Source organism: Ascaphus truei, chromosome 4 (assembly GCF_040206685.1).
Source record: "Ascaphus truei isolate aAscTru1 chromosome 4, aAscTru1.hap1, whole genome shotgun sequence".
Classification (NCBI taxonomy): Eukaryota; Metazoa; Chordata; class Amphibia; order Anura; family Ascaphidae; genus Ascaphus; species Ascaphus truei.
The window spans coordinates 132,430,250-132,453,145 of record NC_134486.1 but is presented as its reverse complement, the minus strand read 5'-3'; the positions used below and the strand labels follow the sequence as shown (position 1 = coordinate 132,453,145).

Here is a 22,896-nt window from a genome sequence, read left to right as displayed (position 1 = left end):
TTATACAGCCGGCAACGGCAGCGCGACTGATGACATCACCCTTCGCCGTGAGTTGTATTTGGAAGTTTAAGCGACGTCGCTGGATGACATCATAAAAGGGGAGGGAAGAAGCTCCCGATTGGCCGCAAGGGGAGACCGTCGCCGAAAAAAATCAAATATCAGTGACTACCAGATTTCTGGTAGCACTGTCGTTCCGTCGCTTTGTCGCCGTCGCGTGCGCTTATAGTGTCACATAGACAATACATTTGTTTTGACGCGACGGCACTATAAGCGCAGCCTAAGAATGCACACTCACCCTCACTGGGATAGTTGAACAAAGGGATAAAGTCATTGAAATCAGAATGTCCTCTTCCACTTACAAATAAGTGTAGTATGGCTAAGGAACTGCATATACATGCATCTAACAGGTAGAGCAATCCTGGATTCAGATACAGGAGAAATTATTTTAATTGCATTCGTCCAGTGCATGGCAGGACGATTAAATGCAGGTTTTTTTTTTAAATGATTATTTTTGAAAGGACGGTGTGTACAGTATGTTACGGTTTCTATACAATTGAAATTAGGGCATTGGCAATATATATATTTTAACAAATGTAAAAACATATGAGATGAGATTGTACTGCTTATAAAGTAATTATTTTTCTTTTTTTCGCGGAATTAGTGCATTAAATATGAAAGTAATTTTCAAATGTTTGGCATTGTTTCCAGTATTTATTAACCGATCTTCTATCATAATTCATCTTCCAGCGCATTCTTGGCACAGTTGCGTAAATGTGTGTGCCCCAAATATTGCATTATTTTACATACACACATTTCTCCTTATTTGTGTAGTAATATACAATTGAGACAGCTTTGTGTGGTCACTGGTACTATTGTTAAATTAAACTAGTAAGTTGGATTTCCTGCCAATTGCTGCAAATCTTGGAAACTTTAGTGGCAGTCAGAAAAACAGCCAAAAGAATCAAATGGTATTTTACTTATTGCTGCGTTCCCGTACATACCACTTTTTGCCTCTCCAGTGAATTTACGTCCTTAAATTACCTGGATGTAATTGAACTATGTTTCTCTCTGTAACTTTAGATGGGTATTTGGGCCAAAAATGGAAAAGACAAACACCACTCTACTTGGCAGCAGAACCCACAGTGTTAGTTATTTTAGCATGTTCCAGAATATTTTTTTTCTAACTAATTAAGTCTCACCTCGAAATTGAGCTCCAAATGTTTCCAGTTTCCTTCAGCCAAGCCCATGCTATGAAGTGCTATGGCCTGGGTGTCTTCCTAAAGTGCTGCCCAATTAGCCACTTACAGTACCATAAACTAGGCTGAGGAGGTGGCACTGCTGCTTTAAACATACAAACAGAATTTGACGGCAGATAAGAACAACTTGACCCACCAAGTCTGCCCATTTCTTATCTACTGTCAAATATCACACCCTACTTAAAAAAAAGTATGTGTCTGTTAGGTAGCACTCCACGTCAGTGATAAATTAACAAGTAAAATGAATTGGTGCACGGAAGCAGGGTGAACCTCTATCACCCCAAGGTGAATAGAGATGTATACATATGGCCCCAGCACGCAAACAGAGTTTTACGGCAGAAAATGTGTATACACATACATACATATATATACACACACACACACACACACACACACACACACACACAGAAACATACACACGTGTGAAGTTTTGATCCTGCAAGTTGACATTGGCTTCCTATCATAATAAATGTGACTGCTTTTGCTTGATTCGCTGGAAACCCAACTTTTTGTCTAGTTGATAATTTGTTTAGCAACAATACATCTACAGTATTCTGCAATCCCTATATGACCTAGCAGTAATGCACTTGTTTAAGTGAGTACCCTTCACAGCCGCTCTGTTTTTAAACGGGTATAGAAATATAAAACTAAAATTCATTGGAACGCTTTCCCCCCCTTCTTTGTGATGGAAGGGGGGAGGGGGCGTGAGGTTTACTTCCTGCACTAAAGGCCACCTTTTACATTTTAGAAATTGCTAAATTAGCACACTGTAAAATGTATATGGAGTATTATACAGAATATCTAGAGAATATTGGTCTCGAGAGCCCACAGCAATTGTGTCATGAACGTCAGTTTCATTGTCAGCCCCCATATTTAGCTGTAACCGAGCTACATAAAATTAAATAATATTACCTCAATGAACCATGCTGTAATCTACTGCTTGCTACCATGGTTGCGAAATAAATCAGCAAGCCGTTATCTAGTATACCACCAGAAGTGCCAGTAATACACCGTTTCACACTGCGTTGCAGGTCCATCGGGCAGCAAATAGGTTCAATGCTAGCAGCTAAGTCACAAAGTCAGTTTTGTTGTACTTGAACTACTGTATGCATCCATCAATTTCCAGGTATAATGGGTTATCCCAATGGCCATGAGCGACATCATTGCTAGAGAGACAAGGAAGTTGGGAAACGTCATTGTGACATGCAACATTCCCCTATGTACTCACTGGATGCTGCGTCCTGTGCTCATTTCCCACGTCAATTTATTTGACAATGATATGAATTGCCATGTTCCAACGAACACTATTATACAGTAGATGCTCTACTAGTCTCTTGCTTACTTTCTATTATCTTTTACTTTTTATATTTGACAAAACTGAACGTCATATACATGGCTTCAGCCGACAGAGACTGTGCCCGAATAATACAAAAGTGCCCCAGTTCCGCCCCAGGGGTCTCCCAGTTTTAGCTTGTACCACTAAAACAAGTTTTATGGGAGTTGCTGCTTTAAGTAGTGTTCAAACGGAAGAACAGGATGTGTTTAGCACTTCCCATTCTATCATCAGCTTGGATCAAACAGTGCTACTGCCAATGGTTACCACCCTATGGAGGCACGCTTAAAGAGAAACTTCCCTTTCAGCCTCACTGGCTATCAATACGATGACAGATTCACCATTCCTGAAAAAGTTCATACTAATGCAGTCTTTGATAACGGAAAAATAATCTGGTTCATCTTTAGAAGTTCTAGAAGCTGTACAGTAGTTTTTAGTTTCCATCAGTTACAGAAAATCTATTGTAATAAGTTCATGAACTTATTTTCTGATGTCTATTTCTGTATTTCTGATTTTAGGCCTGGCATATTTCTGCCCTCTTCATTCTCCAGGAAGAATACAAGAAATTACTGATCCAGAAAAGTTGCTTATAACTGGTAATAAGTAATCACAACATATTGTCATCAGAAATGATGTCCAAAAATATGTAGTCCTTTATGTAGAGACATGCTGTAATCTCAAAAGTTCAGGCATAACAAAAAAAAAAAAAAAAATGTATATAAATATATATATTTCTCCAAGAATGTCTGCACATCCCTCTGTGATAGGCTGATCGGCCTGTCACTCACCCAGGGACAGTCAATGAGACTGCACATTGGCTGTGTAACATTTTAAGTGTCACATATAAAGTGTCTGTGGGTTCAAATTGGAGTTGAACTGGAGGAAGAACACAAGAATTGCACTTCATCATCAACCCGGTAACTGTGAGAAGTTCTAAATGCTTTTACAATTTTTTTTCATGTCTAAAGACTTACTTTCTTAGGCCGCGCTTATAGTGCATGCGTTGGCAACAAAGCGACGGAGCGACAGTGCTTCCAAAAATCTGGTAGTCACTGATATTTGATTTTTTCTTTGACGGTCTCCCCTTGCGGCCAATCAGGAGCTTCTCCGTCCCTCTGCCCTCCCCCTTTTCTGACGTCACTGGCCTTGTTGTCAGGGACGTCGCCTAAGTTTGAAATTGATCTTTCGCAATGGCGACGGGTGACGTCATCAGTCATGTCGCCGTCGCCAGCACTATAAGCGCAGCCTAAAGCTGCTGTTTAACCTTCAGTGCTACACTGCCCTCCCAAGCCCGATTTATACACTTGCTCTTTCACTTCCAACTCCTCATCTCTCTCCTATCTCTCTCCCTGCATCTCATCATGTCCTCACTATTTGCGGTTTCCTCATTCCTTTGTAAACTTTTCCGTTCCCTCCAACTTCCCCACTCTCCTCCTATCCACATTTCTTCATCTCTCTTTCCCTCCACCTATGCTTGTGCCTATATACTGCATCATTATGAACACACCTTTCCCAACAACTTCTACACCCCTCAATAAAAAGCACCACCGTATATCCTTTTCTCACCTCCTTGCTGCTGGGGATCTTTCCTAATCCAACCCGGGCGAAAACAAAGAGTAATGTTTAATTAATAACCTTTCAGATCTCCTACAAATCGGCGTATGTTACGCTGGGTACGGCTAGTATATTATATTCATGTTGGTCCATCAAAAAATGTCACTAGAATCCTCTGAAACAAGTGACTAAAACCGTATGATGCTCATTACTGCTTATTATTCCGTGTCTAGTTTGCAAGAAGCCGCCAACAGCTTCACAAGTCAGAAGAATGAACTAGGGCAGGCTGTAGTCATACTGTACAGAACAGTAGAGTGAAGGGTTTATTATGGAATGGGTCTATCTACGCTACCGGCATGTACTGTACTCCCTTGTCCTCGCTAAGATGTATAAACCTTAAAACGCAGGAAACGGAAAAACGCTGGTTATATCTGTGATGGATTAAGGCTGCAGAATATTGACAGATAATTCACGAGAGCTTTTACATGCCTGTGCGGAGAACGTATTTATTTATTATGTTTAACAAGCAATTTGGGCTATGAAGCAAACTACAACGCATGCTGTAATGCAATCTAGGTAAACAGTGACATGTTTAATTTACACTTGCTGAATAACATAAAAGACAGCACACCACATAAGAGGACACCTACTCAATCATTCATTGTGTCACTAACTCACCGAAATATAACATGATTACATTTTGTAATTGCTGGGCAGAGTCATTTGTTTCCACCAAAACAGACAAAAAGCAGCAGACTTATACATGCCGAGGCAATGACCAGAACGTCAGAGACGCTGGCACAGAATAGAAAGAAAACAGTTCAATGACACTCTAGAAACAATGTAATGCTTTCAATATGCATTGAGATTTTGCCAAATGTTTCTAATGCATGATCTATACAACATGGCTATAAAGATGTCGTTTAATATACATAGACTGCTGCATGTTTGCCAAACAAAAAGCTCCAGACAAAACAACATTCTTAAAGAGAATTCAAACAAGGGGTTTATATCAGAAACCAGCTGGGCCTTAGCTGAAGAATCCAGTATCACATATCAAACCAATATGGTCGCAGGGCTGTGTCACAAAAGAAGATGCATCTCTCAAGAAGGGGTGTTAAATATGTTTTACTGCTGCAAAGTGCAGAAATGACAGGTCTAGCAGTCTGTGAGTAAGTTTATTGGCAATGCAACGATTTAACCCAAGCTGTGCTGAAAAGCTGTGTGATACAGCAGGCATAAGCTTATAGGGCTCTATATTACAATGGACAAGAAGCAGAAAGTGACACACTGAGTGCTCATTTGCATACCATCACCCAGAATCCCTGGCTGCAGTGAAAGCGAAGTGATAATGGGGAAAGACAGGGTTGGAGATGTCTGAGAAATGCCAAAGTACCCAAAAGTGATGTTTTTATTTCCTGGTCTAGCATAAACACGCAATAGAAACCGATGTTAACTTCTTTAGTGTGTGGTCTGGGATATCTACATTGCCCGGCATTGTGTATGATCAACGTCTTCAGACTCTCAACCCACAATTGATTGACCAGTGGTTTGGCAAACATACACAAAAACAGACTCACAATATTATACAATAGTCAAAATACTGTAACAAACCATCTGCAAATTACATTTATACAGATACCTATGGAAGACAATGCCAAAAACAACCTATTTCGCTTTCGGTTTAATTCTTCTTAAAATAGGACATTGATATATGTATATGTTTATATTGCACCAATTTGGATTTGGATTTTCCGGATCCCCACATATATAAAAAAAAGTCTAATTATTTTATTTAAAAGAAGTTATCTAACACACAGGTGCAAAAGCTATTAGCTATTAGCCATCATACAATATTTCTAATCTACTACCCAATGTCATATCTGCAGAATATAAATGGGGAAAAAAAAGTTTGTATAAAAAAAAAAAGTTAAAACTTCCACATTTTACAAGTTAACAAAATAATCTTTAGTTATTAAAAGCATCTAACAAAAGGTGTAAAAAAATAATAAAATAGAATTAGCATAAAATCAAGAAAGATAAGAAGCAAGACTTGTGCACACATACAAACAAACAGCTAGAGGTGTTATCATGCAAAGAACTATTTAACTAATTTTATTTGTATGAGGACAACCTTACCTGCGTTTGCATCATAGCGCGTTCTACACGGCGAGTGCTTCCTTTCTCCAATTTGGTCCTTAGGAAGAGGACGGTGGTCTGCAGGGCCCAAAATTTAGGTTGTGAGAGCAAACACTGCAAATAGAAAAACCAGCATTACTCCTTAGAATGGTCAACCAACGCAAGACCTAAAAAGCATTACAAGCTTGTTCCACAGTACAGGTTTAAAAAAAAAAAATCTCCATCAGTGTTTTGTGCCATCGATTACCACAATTAAGCGAGTGTAGCGGTCTCCAAATTGTATCCCATTTTTAATGATATTTGTTACATTTCAGGATGTACTGTATGATGGAATGGACAACAGTATGGGGTTTGACAACATTATTCTGTACTAAAGTGAGAAAGTGGAGATATATTAATTACTTCAGACACATGTAATGTGTGTTTGAGTTTCAATGAATCGGCTTTAAAAAAAACGTTTATGGCGTTACATTACTTTTAGATAGTGCAAGCTACACACATCTCTACAATACAGACATGCTGACAAAAATAATACAAAGATTACAGCTGCAAAGGATGGAAGCTCCACTCGTATAAATAAGCAGAGAGAGAAAGGGACAACTTGCCTTAAAGATCTGACAGCTTTGGAGATATGTTTCTGGCTCCAAGAAAGTGAGTTTTGACAAATGGCTTTTACAACGGTCTGGGCACTTAAAAAAATGGAATACCAAAAGTTACACTCTTATTATACAAAAACGGTTGTTTTTGGTCTGCATGCATCAAAGCAACAATTTTTGTATAATAAAAGTGTAAGTACAACCAGTGTTTTTTAACAGTGGTTCCCTGGGTGGGCCCAAGGCGACATGCTGGCAGCAGGGGGCCACCCTGTAAGGGGACTTACCTTGACGGCCCTCCTCTGGCAGCATGTGCCGCCACATTGCCATGGCAACGCGGCGTCATACATCAGTCACCCTGGTAACGTGACACTACAGGAGGTGGCCTTCTCCAGAAAAGGTAAGACCCCTCTATCAAGTCAACACAGACAGAGAAAGAGACACACACACACACACACACACACACACACAGAAACCCCTCTCTGCAGGTCCAGGGGCCCTGTGCTTCCTCCTCTCCCACCTCCTGTCGGTGCCGAGATCCTATTTCTGCCCGACCGGAGGGGGGAGCTGGAGGAGGGGGGCCCCGAAGGCGTGGGACCCAAGGCGGCCTCCTGGCCCTAAGTCCAGTCCTGGATTTTTCAGGTCATTTGAAAACTGTACCAAATATAGAAAATGTACAATACATCTGATCTCATACATGCTATTAGAGAGGGTTGGGGTTCCTTGCAATGCATCTGGTCTCAGACGTGTTATTAGAGAGGGTTGGGGTTCCTTATAATGCATCGGATCTCAGACTCGCTATAAGAGAGGGTTGGGGTTCCTTTCCCTGCATCTGTCTCAGACACGCTATTACAGCAGTGAAGGCCGTTTGGTCGCGGCTGTTTCACTTCTCCAATAAGATAAGTCACTAAACTTACACTAAAACCCATTAATGTTAACCCTTAATAGTAACACTTCCACTACCCTAAAAACCTTAACCCCTTACCCAAAAATCCTTTACTCCAAGCCTATACCCTAACCACTAAAGCTATTAGAGAGGGTTGGTGTTCCTTAGGTTTCGTCTGTCTCAGACGCGCTATTACAGCGGTGAAGGCCGTTTGGTCGCGGCTGTTTCGCTTCTCCAATAAGATAAATCACTAAACTTACACTAAAATCATTAATGTTAACCCAAGCATGAGCGCGTTCAGCACCAGTGGGGACTCGGCCTTACACTGCATCTGTCTCAGACGCGCCATTACATCTATATTTACAGTTAGGTCCGGAAATAATTGGACACTGACACAATTTTCATAATTTTGGCTCTGTACGCCACCACAATGGATTTGAAATGAAACAACCGAGATGCAATAGAAGTGCAGACTTTCAGCTTTAATTCAAGGGGTTGAACAAAAATATTGTATGAAACGTTTAGGAATTGCAACCATTTTCATACACAGTCCCTTTATTTCATGGGGCTCAAATGTAATTGGACAAATTAACACAATCATAAATAAAATGTTAATTTTTAATACTTTGTCAAGAATCCTTTGCAGGCAATAACTGCTTGAAGTCTGGAACGCATGGACATCACCAAACGCTGGGTTTCCTCCTTTGTGATGCTTTGCCAGGCCTTTACTGCAGCTGTCTTCAGCTGTTGTTTGTGCGTGGGTCTTTCTGCCTTAAGTTTTGTCTTCAGCAAGTGAAATACATGCTCTATCAGGTTGAGATCAGGTGATTGACTCGGCCATTGCAGAATGTTCCACTTCTTTGCCATAAAAAACTCCTGGGTTGCTTTCGCAGTATGTTTTGTGTCATTGTCCATCTGTAAAGTGAAGCGCCGTCCAATCAAATTCACTGAATTTGGCCGAATCCAAGCAGACAAGATATCCCTATACTGCACCGACACACTTTATTCGAGCAAATACCCAGTATGTACCTGGCAGATACCTGGAATGCGCCGCTCCTTACCTCTGACAAGCCCCGTTGCGTTTGCCTTCCCAGCCTGGGTTCATGCCTGGCTGACGGGCGGCTGATCTGTTAAATGATAGTGATTAGGATTTAATAGGCTGCAATGCTTCGCGTGTCTACCAGATGGCATAAATTCATGAATTGTAATGCAGTATATATATATATATATACTGTGCAGTATTGCAGCCAGCGGGAATAAAATGCTTCAATCCCTGCCTGGAAAATAACCCAATGCACTCGGGCAGAAAACAGTCACAAACCTCAATACACCTGGGTATACCCGAATTCGTGGGACTAGCCGAGCTCGAATAAAGTGTGTCGCCAGTGTACACTTCAGAACTCATCCGGCTGCTTCTGTCTTCTGTCACATCATCAATTAACACTAGTGACCCAGTGCCATTGTAAGCCACGCATGCCCATGCCATCACACTGCCTCCACCGTGTTTTACAGATGTGTGGTATGCTTCGGATCACGAGCCGTTCCAAGCCTTCTCCATACTTTTTTCTTCCCATCATTCTGGTACAGGTTGATCTTAGTTTCATCTGCCCAAAGAATGCTGTTCCAGAACTGGGCTGGCTTTTTTAGATATTATTTGGCAAAGTCAAATCTGGCCTTTCTATTCTTGAGGCTTATGAATGGTTTGCACCTTGTGGTGAACCCTCTGTATTTGCATGAAGTCTTCTCTTTATGGTAGACTTGGATAATGATATGCCTACCTCCTGGAGAGTGTTCTTCACTTGGCTGGATGTTGTGAAGGGGTTTTTCTTTACTATGGAAAGGATCCTACGATCATCCACCACTGTTGTCTTCCATGGACGTCCAAGCCTTTTAGTGTTGCAGAGCTCACCAGTGCGTTCTTTTTTTTTCAGCATGTACCAAACTGTTGATTTGGCCACTCCTAATGCTCCTGCTATCTCTCTGATGTATTTTCTTTTTTTTTTGCAGCCTAAGGATGCCCCGTTTCACTTGCATTGAGAGCTCCTTTGACCGCATGTTGTGGGTTCACAGCAACAGCTTCCAAATGCGAATGCCACACCTGGAATCAACTCCAGACATTTTATCTACTTAATTGATGATGAAATAAAGGAATAGCCCACACCTGTCCATGAAACAGCTTTTGAGTCAATTGTCCAATTACTTTTGGTCCCTTAAAAAAGAGGGGACTACATATTAAAGAGATGTAATCCCTAAACCCTTCCTCCATTTTGGATGTGAATACCCTCAAATTAAAGCTGATAGACTGCACGTTAAGCCCATATTCATTATTTAACTGTAACTTGAATTTATTTTGGTACACAGCTGAAATGACAAAACTTGTATCTGTGTCCAATTATTTCCGGACCTAACTGTATATCCAGTTGTGTGAAAAAGAAAGTACACCCTCTTTGAATTCTTAGTTTTGCACACATAGCTTCTCCATTTTGGCTTTATTTTTGTTAAATAAATCATGACACGGTGTAATATGGCATGTGTTGTTGTTCATCTGAGGTTGTGTTTACCTAATTTTAAGACCTGCTAAGGAACAGTTGATTGTTATTATGTCCTGATATGTAAAACCATAGAATTCAAAGAGGGTGCACTTTCTTTTTCACACCACTGTATAAAATCACTAGCTTGGATTGCCACTTAAAAGTGGTACAAGGGGCCTAATACCCAGTCTTTTAGCCCAGTTAAAAAGTTTGGGAACTACTGAAAACTCTTTGTGTTTGCTTCACATAACCACTGCACAGTAATATGATCTGAGCAAAATATCTTCATACCCGGATACTAACACAGGCATATTAAAAACGCTGCTGCTTTTACTCTGTAGTTAGATACACAGTGTGGCAGGACGGCCTGTAGCCGAGGTCAGGGAACAGTCCACATGTATAGTTTCAGGATAAATGAAAACGTTCAGTGGCTTTATTTCTCCACAGCATAACATAACATGTGGGTACACTGTCCCTTTAAACAAAAACAAATCCTGCTCCACATTGGGAGAACTGACTAACACTCCAGGCCTATCTAGCAGGCTGGCTGGCTAAACCATTTACCAAACCGTAAGTGTATTTTAAGCAGTCAGAAAAACAAATAAACAAGTCTTACTTTGGTTGAAGTAGTTAGTTTGGTGAAACCGTCTGGCTAGCAGCTCACATAGCAGAGTTCTCTGGTCTAAGGCAGCCAGCTACTGCCAGTAACAACATCCTGTTATACCTTGCTGGTTATCAGGTGTCAGCTTACCTCCTGATTACCTAGCTTCCTCCTGAGTTAACCTTCTGAGTGCTGGATGAAGCACTCAGACATATGTTTCCCAGGCATAACTGATAGGGGTTGACTTCACCCTGTCACATACCTCCCCTGTTTGTGTGTGGCTAGGGTCCCACACGGCTGAAGCCCGACCCTCAACTCCTTCTCTTGACAAAAAATCGTCATTTCCATGGTCCTTTCCAGGTCTATGCTGTATATCAAAAGAGAAGGGTTGGAGGGCCATATACCACCTGGTCAACCTTGAATTTGTGTCCTTCATGGTGTTTAACCATATCATGGTCAGTGACCAGGGTGAAGTGTACTCCCGGCGACATAATGTCTCAAGGCCTCAATTGCCCATTTTACAGCGAGGCACTCCTTCTCAATGACGGAATACCTCACTTCCCTTGGGAACAGCTTCCGGCTGATGAACAGTATGGGGTGTTCAACACCATCAAATTGCTGGCACAGCACTGCTCCCAGTCCTACCTCTGAGGCATCCATCTGAGGCATCCATCTTTAAAATCTGGTCTCCGAAGAGCGGGGCCCTCTGACAGGAACTATTTTAGCATGTCAAAGGCGTCTTGGCAATCCAAAGACCATTAAACTTGGGTCGGGCACTCTTTTTTGTCAGATCTGTTAGGGGTGCAGAAATTTCTGAAAAATTGGGGATAAACCGCCTGTAATACCCTGCTAACCCCAAAAGGGAGCGGACCTGTGTCTTTGTCTGTGGGGTGGGGACTTCCTTTATGGCGGCCACCTTGCTAGCTAGTGGCCTTACTATCCCTCCCCCAACGGCATAGCCCAAGTATTTTGTAGTGGATTTACCCAGGGCACATTTTTTCGGATTTACAGTGAGCCCTGCTTCTCTTAAGGACGTTAGGACTGCCCTTAACCTTTTTATATGAGACTGCCAGTGTCTGCTATAGATGACAATGTCATCCAAGTAGGCCGCGGCATATGTCCTATGGGGTCGTAGTACCTTGTCCATTAACCTTTGGAATGTGGCTGGAGCCCCATGTAACCCAAATGGCATAGTGACGAATTGGTATAAACCGAGAGGGGTGGCGAAGGCAGTTTTGCATTTGGATTCTTCCGCTAGAGGTATCTGCCAATATCCTTTCGTGAGATCTAGGGTGGAGATATACTCTGCTTTATCAAGAGAGTCAAGCAATTCATCCACCCTAGGCATTGGGTATGCATCAAATCTGGATACAGCATTTACCTTTCGCAGATCCACGCAAAACCTCACCTTCCCATCTGGTTTAGGGACCAACACTATAGGGCTACACCATTCGCTGTAGGACTCCTCGATCACGCCCAATTCCAACATGTCTATTATCTTCCTCTCTACCAGGTCTTTTCGGCCCTCTGGCAATCTATAGGGACGGGACCGTACTTTTACGCCCGGTTCTGTCTCAATCCTATGGGACACTAAATCAGTCTGCCCTGGCAGCTCAGAAAAAACATCTGGGAACTGGTCACATAATTCTAGTAGGTCTGACCTTTGTTCCGTTGTTAACTGCCCTTCCATGGTAACCTGATGGTCATTGTATGTACTACCCTTTGGAGGCTGTGGACCCAAATCCGTCTCTCCTTCCCGAGGGTGGATGAACAGCGATCTCATCGTTTTCCAGGGTTTCAGGAGGTTTACGTGGTAGATTTGTTTACCCTTCCTGGACCCTGGTTGAGAGATCTCATAGTTCACCTCCCCGGTGCGGCGGAGAACTTGGAAAGGACCCTGCCACTTCACAAGGAGTTTACTCTCTGATGTCGGTAGTAATAGCATCACTTGGTCCCCAGGTTGGAAGACGATCAAGCGGGCATTTTGGTTGTACTGCCTCTCTTGACGTTCTTGAGCAGATTTGAGGTTTTCCTTAGCAAACCGACCTATCATGTCTAGGCGGTTTCTAAGGTCTATGACATACTGAAGGGTATTCTTGGAGGGGGAGGGCTCCTCCTCCCAGGATTCCTTCAGTAGGTCGAGAATACCCTGAGGTTGGCGTTCATATAGGAGCTCAAACGGGGAGAAGCCTGTGGATGATTGGGGAACTTCTCCTACCGCAAACAATAGGAAAGGGAGAAGTTCATCCCAAGCTTGCTTTTCAGTGCCCACAAACTTCCTAAGCATGGTTTTTAAAGTACGGTTAAACCTCTCTACCAATCCATCAGTCTGAGGATGGTAGACTGAGGTACGGACGGATTTGACCTCCAATAACTTCAGGACATCCTGCATTAACTTTGCCATGAAATTTGTTCCCTGGTCAGTTAACATTACTTGGGGAAGTCCTACCCTAGAGAACAGTTCTAACAGCCTGTGAGCAACCTGTTTAGCAGTGGCTGATCTCAGCGGGAAGGCCTCAGGATATCTGGAGGCATAATCTACAACAACGAGTATAAATTTATGTCCCTTCGCAGAGGGTTCTAAAGGTCTGACCAGATCTACCCCAATTCTCTCGAATGGGACTGCTACCAAGGGCAGAGGGACCAAGGGAGCGGGCTTCTGTCCTTTTTGGCTAGTTAACTGGCATTCAGGACATGTCTCACATAGTTTCATAATGTCACCATGTATGCCTGGCCAGTAAAACCGGGACGAGATGCGGTCCGTGGTCTTATCCCTGCCCAAATGACCACCCCATGGGAGAGTATGGGCTAGGGTGAACACTGTTTTAATCAACCCTTTAGGGACTAGCATCTGTCGAATGACCTCCCCTGTTTGTGTAATCTTATTCACACGATATAGGATGTCATTCAATAGTTCAAAATGTGGAAACACTCTTACACCTTGTTCATCCATTATCTTGTTGTTGACCTGTACCACCTTCTCATATTGTCTAGCCAGAGCTGGGTCTTCCCTCTGCCTCTGACGGAAGTCAGGAAGATCCAGGTCTGGCAAAAATTCCCATATCTATCGGTTCCCCACCCTGGTCATCTCCGGCCATGACCTGCAGTCCTTTGGGCTGACTAAGGTTACCAAGAGTCCCAGCCTTTCTTAACGAGTCCTCTTTTTCCGCACGTCTCTGTTTACGTGTCTTTGGGACGAGGTGTCTACGGGGAAAAATCTCTGGGGGAAAAGGAAACAAGTCTCCGGGCTTCTCCGGTACCAGAGAAGTAGGCTCCGTAGGAGTAGGGGCCAACAATGTTTCGAAGTAGGGCCAGTCTCGGCCAAGTAGAACAGGAGCAGGTAGCCAGGGAGCAACTCCCACTAGCAGGCTAGCCTCTTGATCCTTGATACGCAGTAGAATGTTCGCCGTCGGGTATCTCTTTGTATCCCCATGGATACACTCGATATTTCACGGAGAGTCATAGGATAGTCTGTTGCTTGGAATTAGGCACTCTAGGATCAGGGTTTTTCCAGATCCCGAGTCCAGCATGGCTTTTACTATTTTCCCCTCCAGAGATGCTGGGACTAACCATGGATTGCGGTCCCCTCGGAGAGAAGCTGTGGCCATACAGTATGGTTCTGCCATATTAACAGTCCATCTCATCATCTCCTGAGTCCGCAAACTCGGTCGTCAGCGGAAGCTCTCGACGGAGTTCGGTGTTTGGACCTCTCCGCTGTTGGATGGGATCTTCCCTTCTGTTTAGTGGTGGTATCCTCTCCACCGGATGGGTGACGAGAGTCCAGGTTCTCGGGAAATACTGTGGGTGGCGGCCTCCCTTGAGTGATCCAATGGTCTCGGACCCGGGACGGGCGTCTCTGCGGGAGTTTGTACTAGGAACCCTCCAAGATGGGAAAGGGTCTTCCGATTGGGTTGACTGGATCTCCCGAGCTGGGGGGTTGTAGACCCCTCGATTGTCTGCTCTCCTGCCTCTGGCATCACCGGAAGCAAATGGTGTTTGCACGGACCGTTCCCAGCTATCCTGTTGGGTGTCGTCACCAAGGAAGTTTTCCCACCAAGCGGACCGCTGAATCCAGGGAAAATGCAGCGTGTCTTTTTACCCAGGAGCGGGAGGAGGGGGGCAGTATCTGTATGAACTGCTCGAGCACAAACTGTTCAAGGATCTCTGCCTTGGTATGCTTCTCCGGTTGTATCCACCTGGTACATAAGTCTACTAAGCGGTGGGCTACGACCCGGGTTCTGTCGCTGTTTGTATATTTGACTGTCCAGAATCGCTGTCGGTAGGTCTCTGGAGTGAGGCCTAGGCGATCCAGAATGGCAGTCTTTAGTTGCTGATAGTCCATGGCCTCGTCTGCTGGAAGAGCCTGGTAGGCTGCCTGAGCTTCTCCTACGAGGAGTGGAGCCAGAGTTGTTACCCAGCGATCAACTGTCCAGCCGTGGCTACCCTTTCAAAAGTGAGGAGAAATGCCTCTGGGTCGTCGGTTGGCTTCATTTTAGGCAGCATCACCGGTGGGTTATTTGGAATCTCTGGTCTGCCTGGGGCTGGGCCTTCAACCAGCAGTTGGAGTAGCTTTTCCTCTCGCCGGGCCTGTTGCTCAGCATGCTGATCTTGATGTTCTGCTTGCTTGGCCTGCCATTCTATTTGATGGGCCTGTTGCTCAGTTTGTTTCTCTGCTAGCCGGAGCTGTTGCTCAAGGAACTGAGAAAACATTTTCTCCATTTTTTGTTTTGTTTTTGTGTGGCCCTTCAGATATAGGGGCCGTCCGACATCCCACTTCTGACACCACCTGTGGCAGGACGGCCTGTAGCCGAGGTCAGGGAACAGTCCACACGTATAGTTTCAGGATAAATGAAAACGTTCAGTGGCTTTATTTCTCCACTGCATAACATAACATGTGGGTACACTGTCCCTTTAAACAAAAACAAATCCTGCTCCTCATTGGGAGAACTGACTAACACTCCAGGCCTATCTAGCAGGCTGGCTGGCTAAACCATTTACCAAACCATAAGTGCATTTTAAGCAGTCAGGAAAAACAAATGAACAATTCTTACTTTGGTTGAAGTAGTTAGGTGAAACTGTCTGGCTAGCAGCTCACATAGCAGAGTTCTCTGGTCTAAGGCAGCCAGCTACTGCCAGTAACAAGATCCTTTTCTACCTTTGCTGGTTATCAGGTGTCAGCTTACCTCCTAATTACATAGCTTCCTCCTGAGTTAACCTTCTGAGTGCTGGATGAAGCACTCAGACATATGTTTCCCAGGCATAACTGATAGGGGTTGACTTCACCCTGTCACACACAGCCCACAATGTTTTTCACCACTGAGAACATTTTAATTTTGCGATCTAATGTTTTGTTTGAGAACTCTGCAGCATTTCATGTGGCAACAAACTAAATATCCATTTGCTTCCTTTTTCTTGCTGAAGTTAGCACATTGTCAAAAAAATGAGTGCTCAAAAAAAAAAAAAAAACCCTATATTAAATATGACTATAGCTAGCAAGAAAGTCAAGCTTAATTTGTTTTATCAGCTGTAGTACCACAGGAGAAAAAAAACAAACACATACAGTAACTTCAATGCAATACAAGCCCCCGTGTGATTAAGAGTTAATATAAATGTATTGTCATGTCCTGTTATTTATCAAAGTCATCTGTAATGCAGCAAAATGTTGGCAGTCACACATGTTCCCTTTCAATGGGTGGTTTCCGTTTAGGGATTTTCACTGCCCTTCCCAGGGTGTCAACGGTTCCTTGCCGTGAAATTTCCCAAGGGACAAAGAGTCATCCATAAAAGCAGGATGCACTTTTAAAATGCAAACTCAATGTGAAAAACTTATGTGCAAACCTTTGTTCAGATAAAAAGTAATCCTTTCACCTACTGATCTATCTGGATATAGGGTCATTGCAGCTTACTTTTAGTAAATGCATTAACAGGTGCCAGGACTTCCTTCTTAACCTATATCCAGAACAGAGGTGCTGTAGTTCATCGCAAGAAAAGAAACAAATGACCACTGTTGGACAGAGATGGTACTCGACTGGATGCCAAGGGTTATCAAAAAATAAAGAAGATTGATGAAATTAGGACACCATTTGGAACACTGTGGAGAAGAGAGGCTTACAACCACACAACCTGAAATATCATTGAGTAGGCCTTTACAGGCATACCCCACATTAACGTACGTAATGGGTCCAGAGCATGTATGTAAAGCGAAAATGTACTTAAAGTGAAGCACTACCTTTTCCCCACTTATTGATGCATGTACTGTACTGCAATCGTCATATATGTGCATAACTGATGTAAATAACGCATTTGTAACAGGCTCTATAGTCTCCCCGCTTGCGCACAGCTTCGGTACAGGTAGGGAGCCGGTATTACTGTTCAGGAAGTGCTGACAGGCACATGCGCGAGCTGCCGTTTGCCTATTGGACGATATGTCCTTACTCGCGGGTGTACTTAAAGTGAGTTTCCTTGAACCGGGGTATGCCTGTATCTAATCAGTGGATCGCCTGGGGTTGAAGACCAAGAGTGTTATTTAAATTTTATGGGCCTAGTTAGAGTTTGTTAGCGATTAGCTAAACATGAATTCAATGTGCACTGCAATTTAATTTAATATGCCAATTTGAGAAATTCTCTAAAAGAGCTAGATTCACCTAATACAGATACTATAAAATAGGGATCTCGCACAACATTTTGCAACCTGCGATATTTCACTGAACACTTCCAAAATTGCAAAATGTAAGTGTCACGGTGAGATTATGGCAGGCTGTATAAGGTCACATAAATATATATAACAGATGATATATATTTATCACTGGGTCTGAACTGAAGCGAGTCTTAGATATAATAAAGTATATTTATTCCTTTGGATAGGTGAACACACGAATAATACAGTAACAGACAAGAAGTACACTTACTTAGGGGTTGGGGAATGAGAAGTATGATGTAGCATTTCTCTCAGCAATCAGGTAATCATTCAGGTGATATCAGGTAACCATATCAGCAAACGAAGACCAAGGATATAGGGGGGACAGCAGTTTATAAACCTTTTGTCCCTCTATCCTTAACATTAAGTACCTGTGATTGGTTTTCAATTACCTCCAGCCAATCTTTAACGTGGGAACACATTTTAATACATGCCCCCCTGCTAGCTGGCACAGGCGCAGTAGAACTCTGGGGTCTCATTTCTGTAGCCCCACATATGCAAATAGAATGCCAGCCAGTCTACCCATTTGGATCTCTGGCAGGAAAACCTTTGTTTGAAGGTGTTAAATGGGACACTTAAAAACCGCTCTGGTTTGAGCCTTCTCCGCCCTCACATAAACAGGGAGGGTGACAAAACCCTTTGAACAGTACTTGAGTCCTAGACATTGGGTCGCCTCTAGGGCCATCTGCTATCCTGGCATGCAAAAGAATTTCCTCTGGGTTCTATCCATACCTTGGGATACAGTATTGAACATAAAACATAAACGTATTAAAATATCCGGTTCCGCTGGGTCCAGCAGGTCCAAACTTCCCAGTTCTCAATGTCGGAACTGGGACATCGTATGGTCCAAAAAACGACGTGCTACGACCTTGGGAACCGGAGTTACACAAATGCACCTTAAATCATTTTTCATTTTAATACAAAAATCTCCGCTACAAGAAATGACGTTTTTTCACTAAATCCCCATTGAAAACAACGGGCTTCGCCGCCATAGACTTTCAATGGCAAACCGCCGCCGTTGGCGGCTATGGGAATCCCCGCCATAGACTTTCAACGGGGCGATGCCGCCGTTGAAGTCAATGGGAGTTTTCCGCCGTAGCCGGTCAATGGGGTTTGGCCGCCATTGGAGTCTATGGGAAAAATCCCGAACTTTCAAGAGGGTCCATACTCCGTCGGGTTGGTCTCAGAGGGTCAAGGATGGTTCTGCAGCGATGCCGGAGCAGTGGCTACAGATACCCCAAACCCTGACCCTCTGGACCCTCCGGCTTTTCACACTTAGCCGTTTTCCTGAGCCGGTTCGGCCGCCGCCATTGGAACCTATGGCGCGGTCCGCTCTTATGGGTTCGACCCTTATCGGGGGTCCAGGATACGGGGACACGGTTGTGGTCGAGTGGGGGAAGTCTAGGAACCAGGGACAGAAAGAATTTTATTCCTAGGGGCCCTAGAACTGTTTATTCCCACGCCACTTGTCGTTGAACTTGACTTGTAAGTGATCAAAGCTCTCCTATTGAAAATGTATCCGCTTTGCGGTTAAGCGGTTTGGACGGCAGCCAACTTGTTCCTGGAAAGCTCTTTCGAGGGTTTCTCCATTGAAGTCAATGAGCCCATAGACTTTCAATGGGAAACCGCCGCTCTCCCTCTCAGACGCCATCTGCTGGTCTTCTCAGGAACCGGACTCCACAGCAAGATTCACCATTAAAAGCATTGAGCCCTAATGGCGGCCTATGTGAACCTGCAAAATGGTGCCTGAAAAGGCGGGAAAATCTACACAAAGGGCTATAATCACTATACAACTATTAACCCTTGTGCTCCCGGATGGATCCCAGTGTGTGTGGGCTGCAGACCAGTTGTTACAATAAAACAGGGGAAACAGGGGAATTCACATGTACATGTCATTACAGGGGTTAAATCACTGTTCTGGGTCTTAGCCCAGTTAACCCTTTGACTCCCGGGTGAGGTCAGGGGATGGCCAAATGGGATGGAACCCCTTTAATCCCGGGCCACCCCCTTTCTCCCTCTACAGTAAGACTACAATAATTTCGTGACATTATTAGTCCTTTGAGGTTTGGTAAAAGTTTTGTAAAAATGAAAAAAAAAAGCCAATACTTTGCAAGCGAGTTATACATAGTTTCACACATCTCTAGTTATAATATACAGAGTTTATGAATCTCTTCACATGTACTGTATTGTAGCAACAAAGAATAGGAAGTACTTGCACTGTACACAGAGGAGCTATGGAGGTTACAGATGTATCGAGAATGACTATTTTTGAAACTGGGGCAATCTGCACAACCACTGCAGTGCTATCTCTTGAGTCTTGGCTTTAAGCATTTTTAGCAGCAGCTAAAGTCTTGATACATCTGTAGCCCTGGCTGGTTGTGGGCTACCAGTCTGCCCTCCTCTTGGCAGTAAGCCCTAGTAAAAGCAGGCTTGCCAGTAGTAATCATGGGTTTTCCCCACTTCTAGGCAGCCTCAGTGAGTCACAGAGAAGGCGGTGCAACCAGGCCTTGTGTCCAATCAGGGGCACGGGGCTGGTTCTTGCTTTGCCTGTACTTAATTAGCTGCATTTCCTGATTTAGTTCAGTTTGCTTCTACCTTTGATAGAGGTCAGCCTACCCAAACCAGTTGGCTGGTCTCTGCCAATCTGTGGGCCCTCCCTTAGGGGAGAGGCGGGACACTATTCCTCTTACTCCATCAGGGAGTAAGAGAAGAGTTAGGACTGCTTCTGGTGCCTTAGGCTGGGAGTGCAAGTCCAGGGACATCCTGAGGGTGAAGGCCCTAAGCTCTGATGGTTGCTGTGTATGCTGTGTGAAGCCTGCAGTGTGAATAAAGTGTTCCTGTTTTATTATACCTTCTTGCCTGAGACTGAAATCTATCAGGGAGAAGAGTATGGAAGTTCTCTTGCAGGGATTTCTCCCCTCATCCCAGGGGACTGCAAGAGATGGAGGCGCTGTCACCGTGAGTACAAATCAGTTTATGCCCCAGAAGTCTGTTCTGACATCCCCTACCATCATGCGGTAGACTCAGATCTACTGTAAGCCAGCAGGTATGCACCACCACACTCCATGTAGCAGCATGATCTCCTAGACGGGGGGGGGGGGGGAGAATATGGGCTACACATCTTTAAAGATACACTACAGAGAGAATTCAAAAGGAATGATGAGTGTTCTGGCCCAACCACACCTTGATAGATGCGTAGGGACAGGCAGATTAACTCAATCCCATATATCAAGCAAGGTTTATTTGCAAGCTGAAGTGTTTATTTGGGGCAACAACATACAAATAAAAAGGGGGGAAAAGTACTGAGGGAACACTGGAACATGAGAGCAATGGAGGGGAGGGGGAGCTACTGTATGAGGGAAGATATAGGGATAGGTAAAAATCAGTAACTTTACCAGGATAGGAGAAATGACTGCTCATGATAGCTGCTGGTACAAAAAAAACAGCATGCTGGTCTGGGCTGATGGGAAATTAACTGGGACAATACCACCTGGCAAGGGGAGGGGGAGCAGTCCATACTGGCAAAAAGGCAGGGGGGTTGACAAGGCAACTGGCTGAAGCCAAGAAACCCACAAGGGGTCGCAACATTGTTGCAACAGCTAGGCTGAGGAGTGCTGGCAGTCTGAAGAGACTAAACACAATCCTGTTCCAGGACAATGAGTGTTAGTATGAAGTGGCATGAACTACAGTTTGGAGACGCACTTTGTGGTTAACCAGGCGAGTTTGGTGACACACCTCCTCTTTTTAACTACCATTGACATCTAGAAAATGTAGGCCGGCCATGCTAATTCTGTCCCCAAGTCATTTAAAAACTCTTTAAAGCGTTGATCTCAAACACTACGTTGCTTATTTTGGTGTATACTGTATACTTTACTCACTCTGTCTTGCCACAGCACACATAAAAAAAGTCCTGGAAGGTTTCATAAGTTCTGGCCACTATAATTGAATCTAATGAATAATTATCTAGTTTGGTTCATTTCTAGTCATCATAACTACAACAAATCTCCGAAAATAAATAATAAAATAATAAAACCCATACGTGCGTATATATTCATACCAGCAGTAATACACATGTAGCCAGGTCCCCCCTTTGTTCCCCACTGCGGGCGTAGAAGCTGCGGCTAGTGCCGCCAGAGATAGAGGCGAACCTGGCAGGAGGCAGAGAGGTCTCTGCGGCCCCCCCGGCAAGCAGGGGCCACCATTTGTATAACCGGCGCATGCGCAGAAGGTGGGTCGCGCATGCGCAGTGAGTATTACGACGGCCATTAGAGGAACAGGCTCCGCAATGGAACTACAGTTCATGCAGCTAGTCACTACAGTCAGCTGCTAGACATGTGGCAGGCAACAGCCAATAGGGTTGGATGATTCCCCTGCAGAGGAATAGATACATTTGTCGGGAGCAGACACAGAAGGGTGAGGTAGTGTCTCAGGTGCCAGTGGCCCTGAGACTAGGTCTATAGTCCCCCAGGTCCCAGCTAGGCCCTGACATATAAGCTTGTGGGTGCTTCAGGGAAGGCCCCTAGATAGGGACGCGTCCCCATTTACTGTATAGTGTCAGGGACACAGTGAAGACGCTGTGAGGTGACTTGAGGCCTGTGGTCTGGGACCAGATCACCATCGCAGTGAGACTCTTAAAGGTGAGACACTCCAACGGGAGTTCACCCCATGCAGAGGCAGACGTCTTCGTTGGATCAGACTGATTCTTTCATCAGTCGGCGGTACCCGGGTGCTTGATTGCCCGGAAGGTATCATCCTCTACAAGTGCTCCAACAGCCACACACACATTCTGTGGGTAGTGCTACTCCACACACTTTGGGGTAGGATTGGCTCAGTGTTTTCCGGGTAGTTAGGTGCCCAGGGCACCTCAGTACTTTGGGGGAACCTCACCAGGGTGTGGATAAGGTTGTGGTTGGACAGTGGGGCACTGTGTGGGGTATGGCCGTGCGAGGCCTGTATGGTTTATGTTATCAGTTATATGTTGCCAGTAAAGATAAGCTGTAATATCAATGTGTGTATATTTATTCTTACTGTGTGTTTCTGGGAAGGGGTTAACAACCAACTGTTCTTGGATCCCTCCCAGGTGGAGGCACTGTCATCATATATACCACGACCACCCCAGGCACCCTGCAGCGGATGATCAGGCCTCTTGTGAGCCACTAAGGTCCGCACCACATATAGTTTCCCTTAAACACAGGGGAAAGGGGGCTGCACACGTAACAAAATAAAATGAGGCATAATGGGAATAAGTGCTACAGACAGAAAAAAAAGACATTAGGAAAAGGAGTCCCTGCTGAGAAGAGCTTAAA

The 22,896-nt window shown here is 44.2% G+C and overlaps 1 protein-coding gene across 1 annotated transcript in view; it reads right to left on the bottom strand.

Moving 5' to 3' along the window:
• Positions 1–22,896, bottom strand: part of TTC27 (tetratricopeptide repeat domain 27) — a 401,980-nt gene that overhangs the window by 159,441 nt on the left and 219,643 nt on the right. Inside the window, exon 8 of the mRNA XM_075594976.1 lies at positions 6,283–6,396. Coding sequence (XP_075451091.1) covers positions 6,283–6,396 — 114 coding nt within the window. The remainder of the gene's footprint in view (positions 1–6,282; positions 6,397–22,896) is intronic.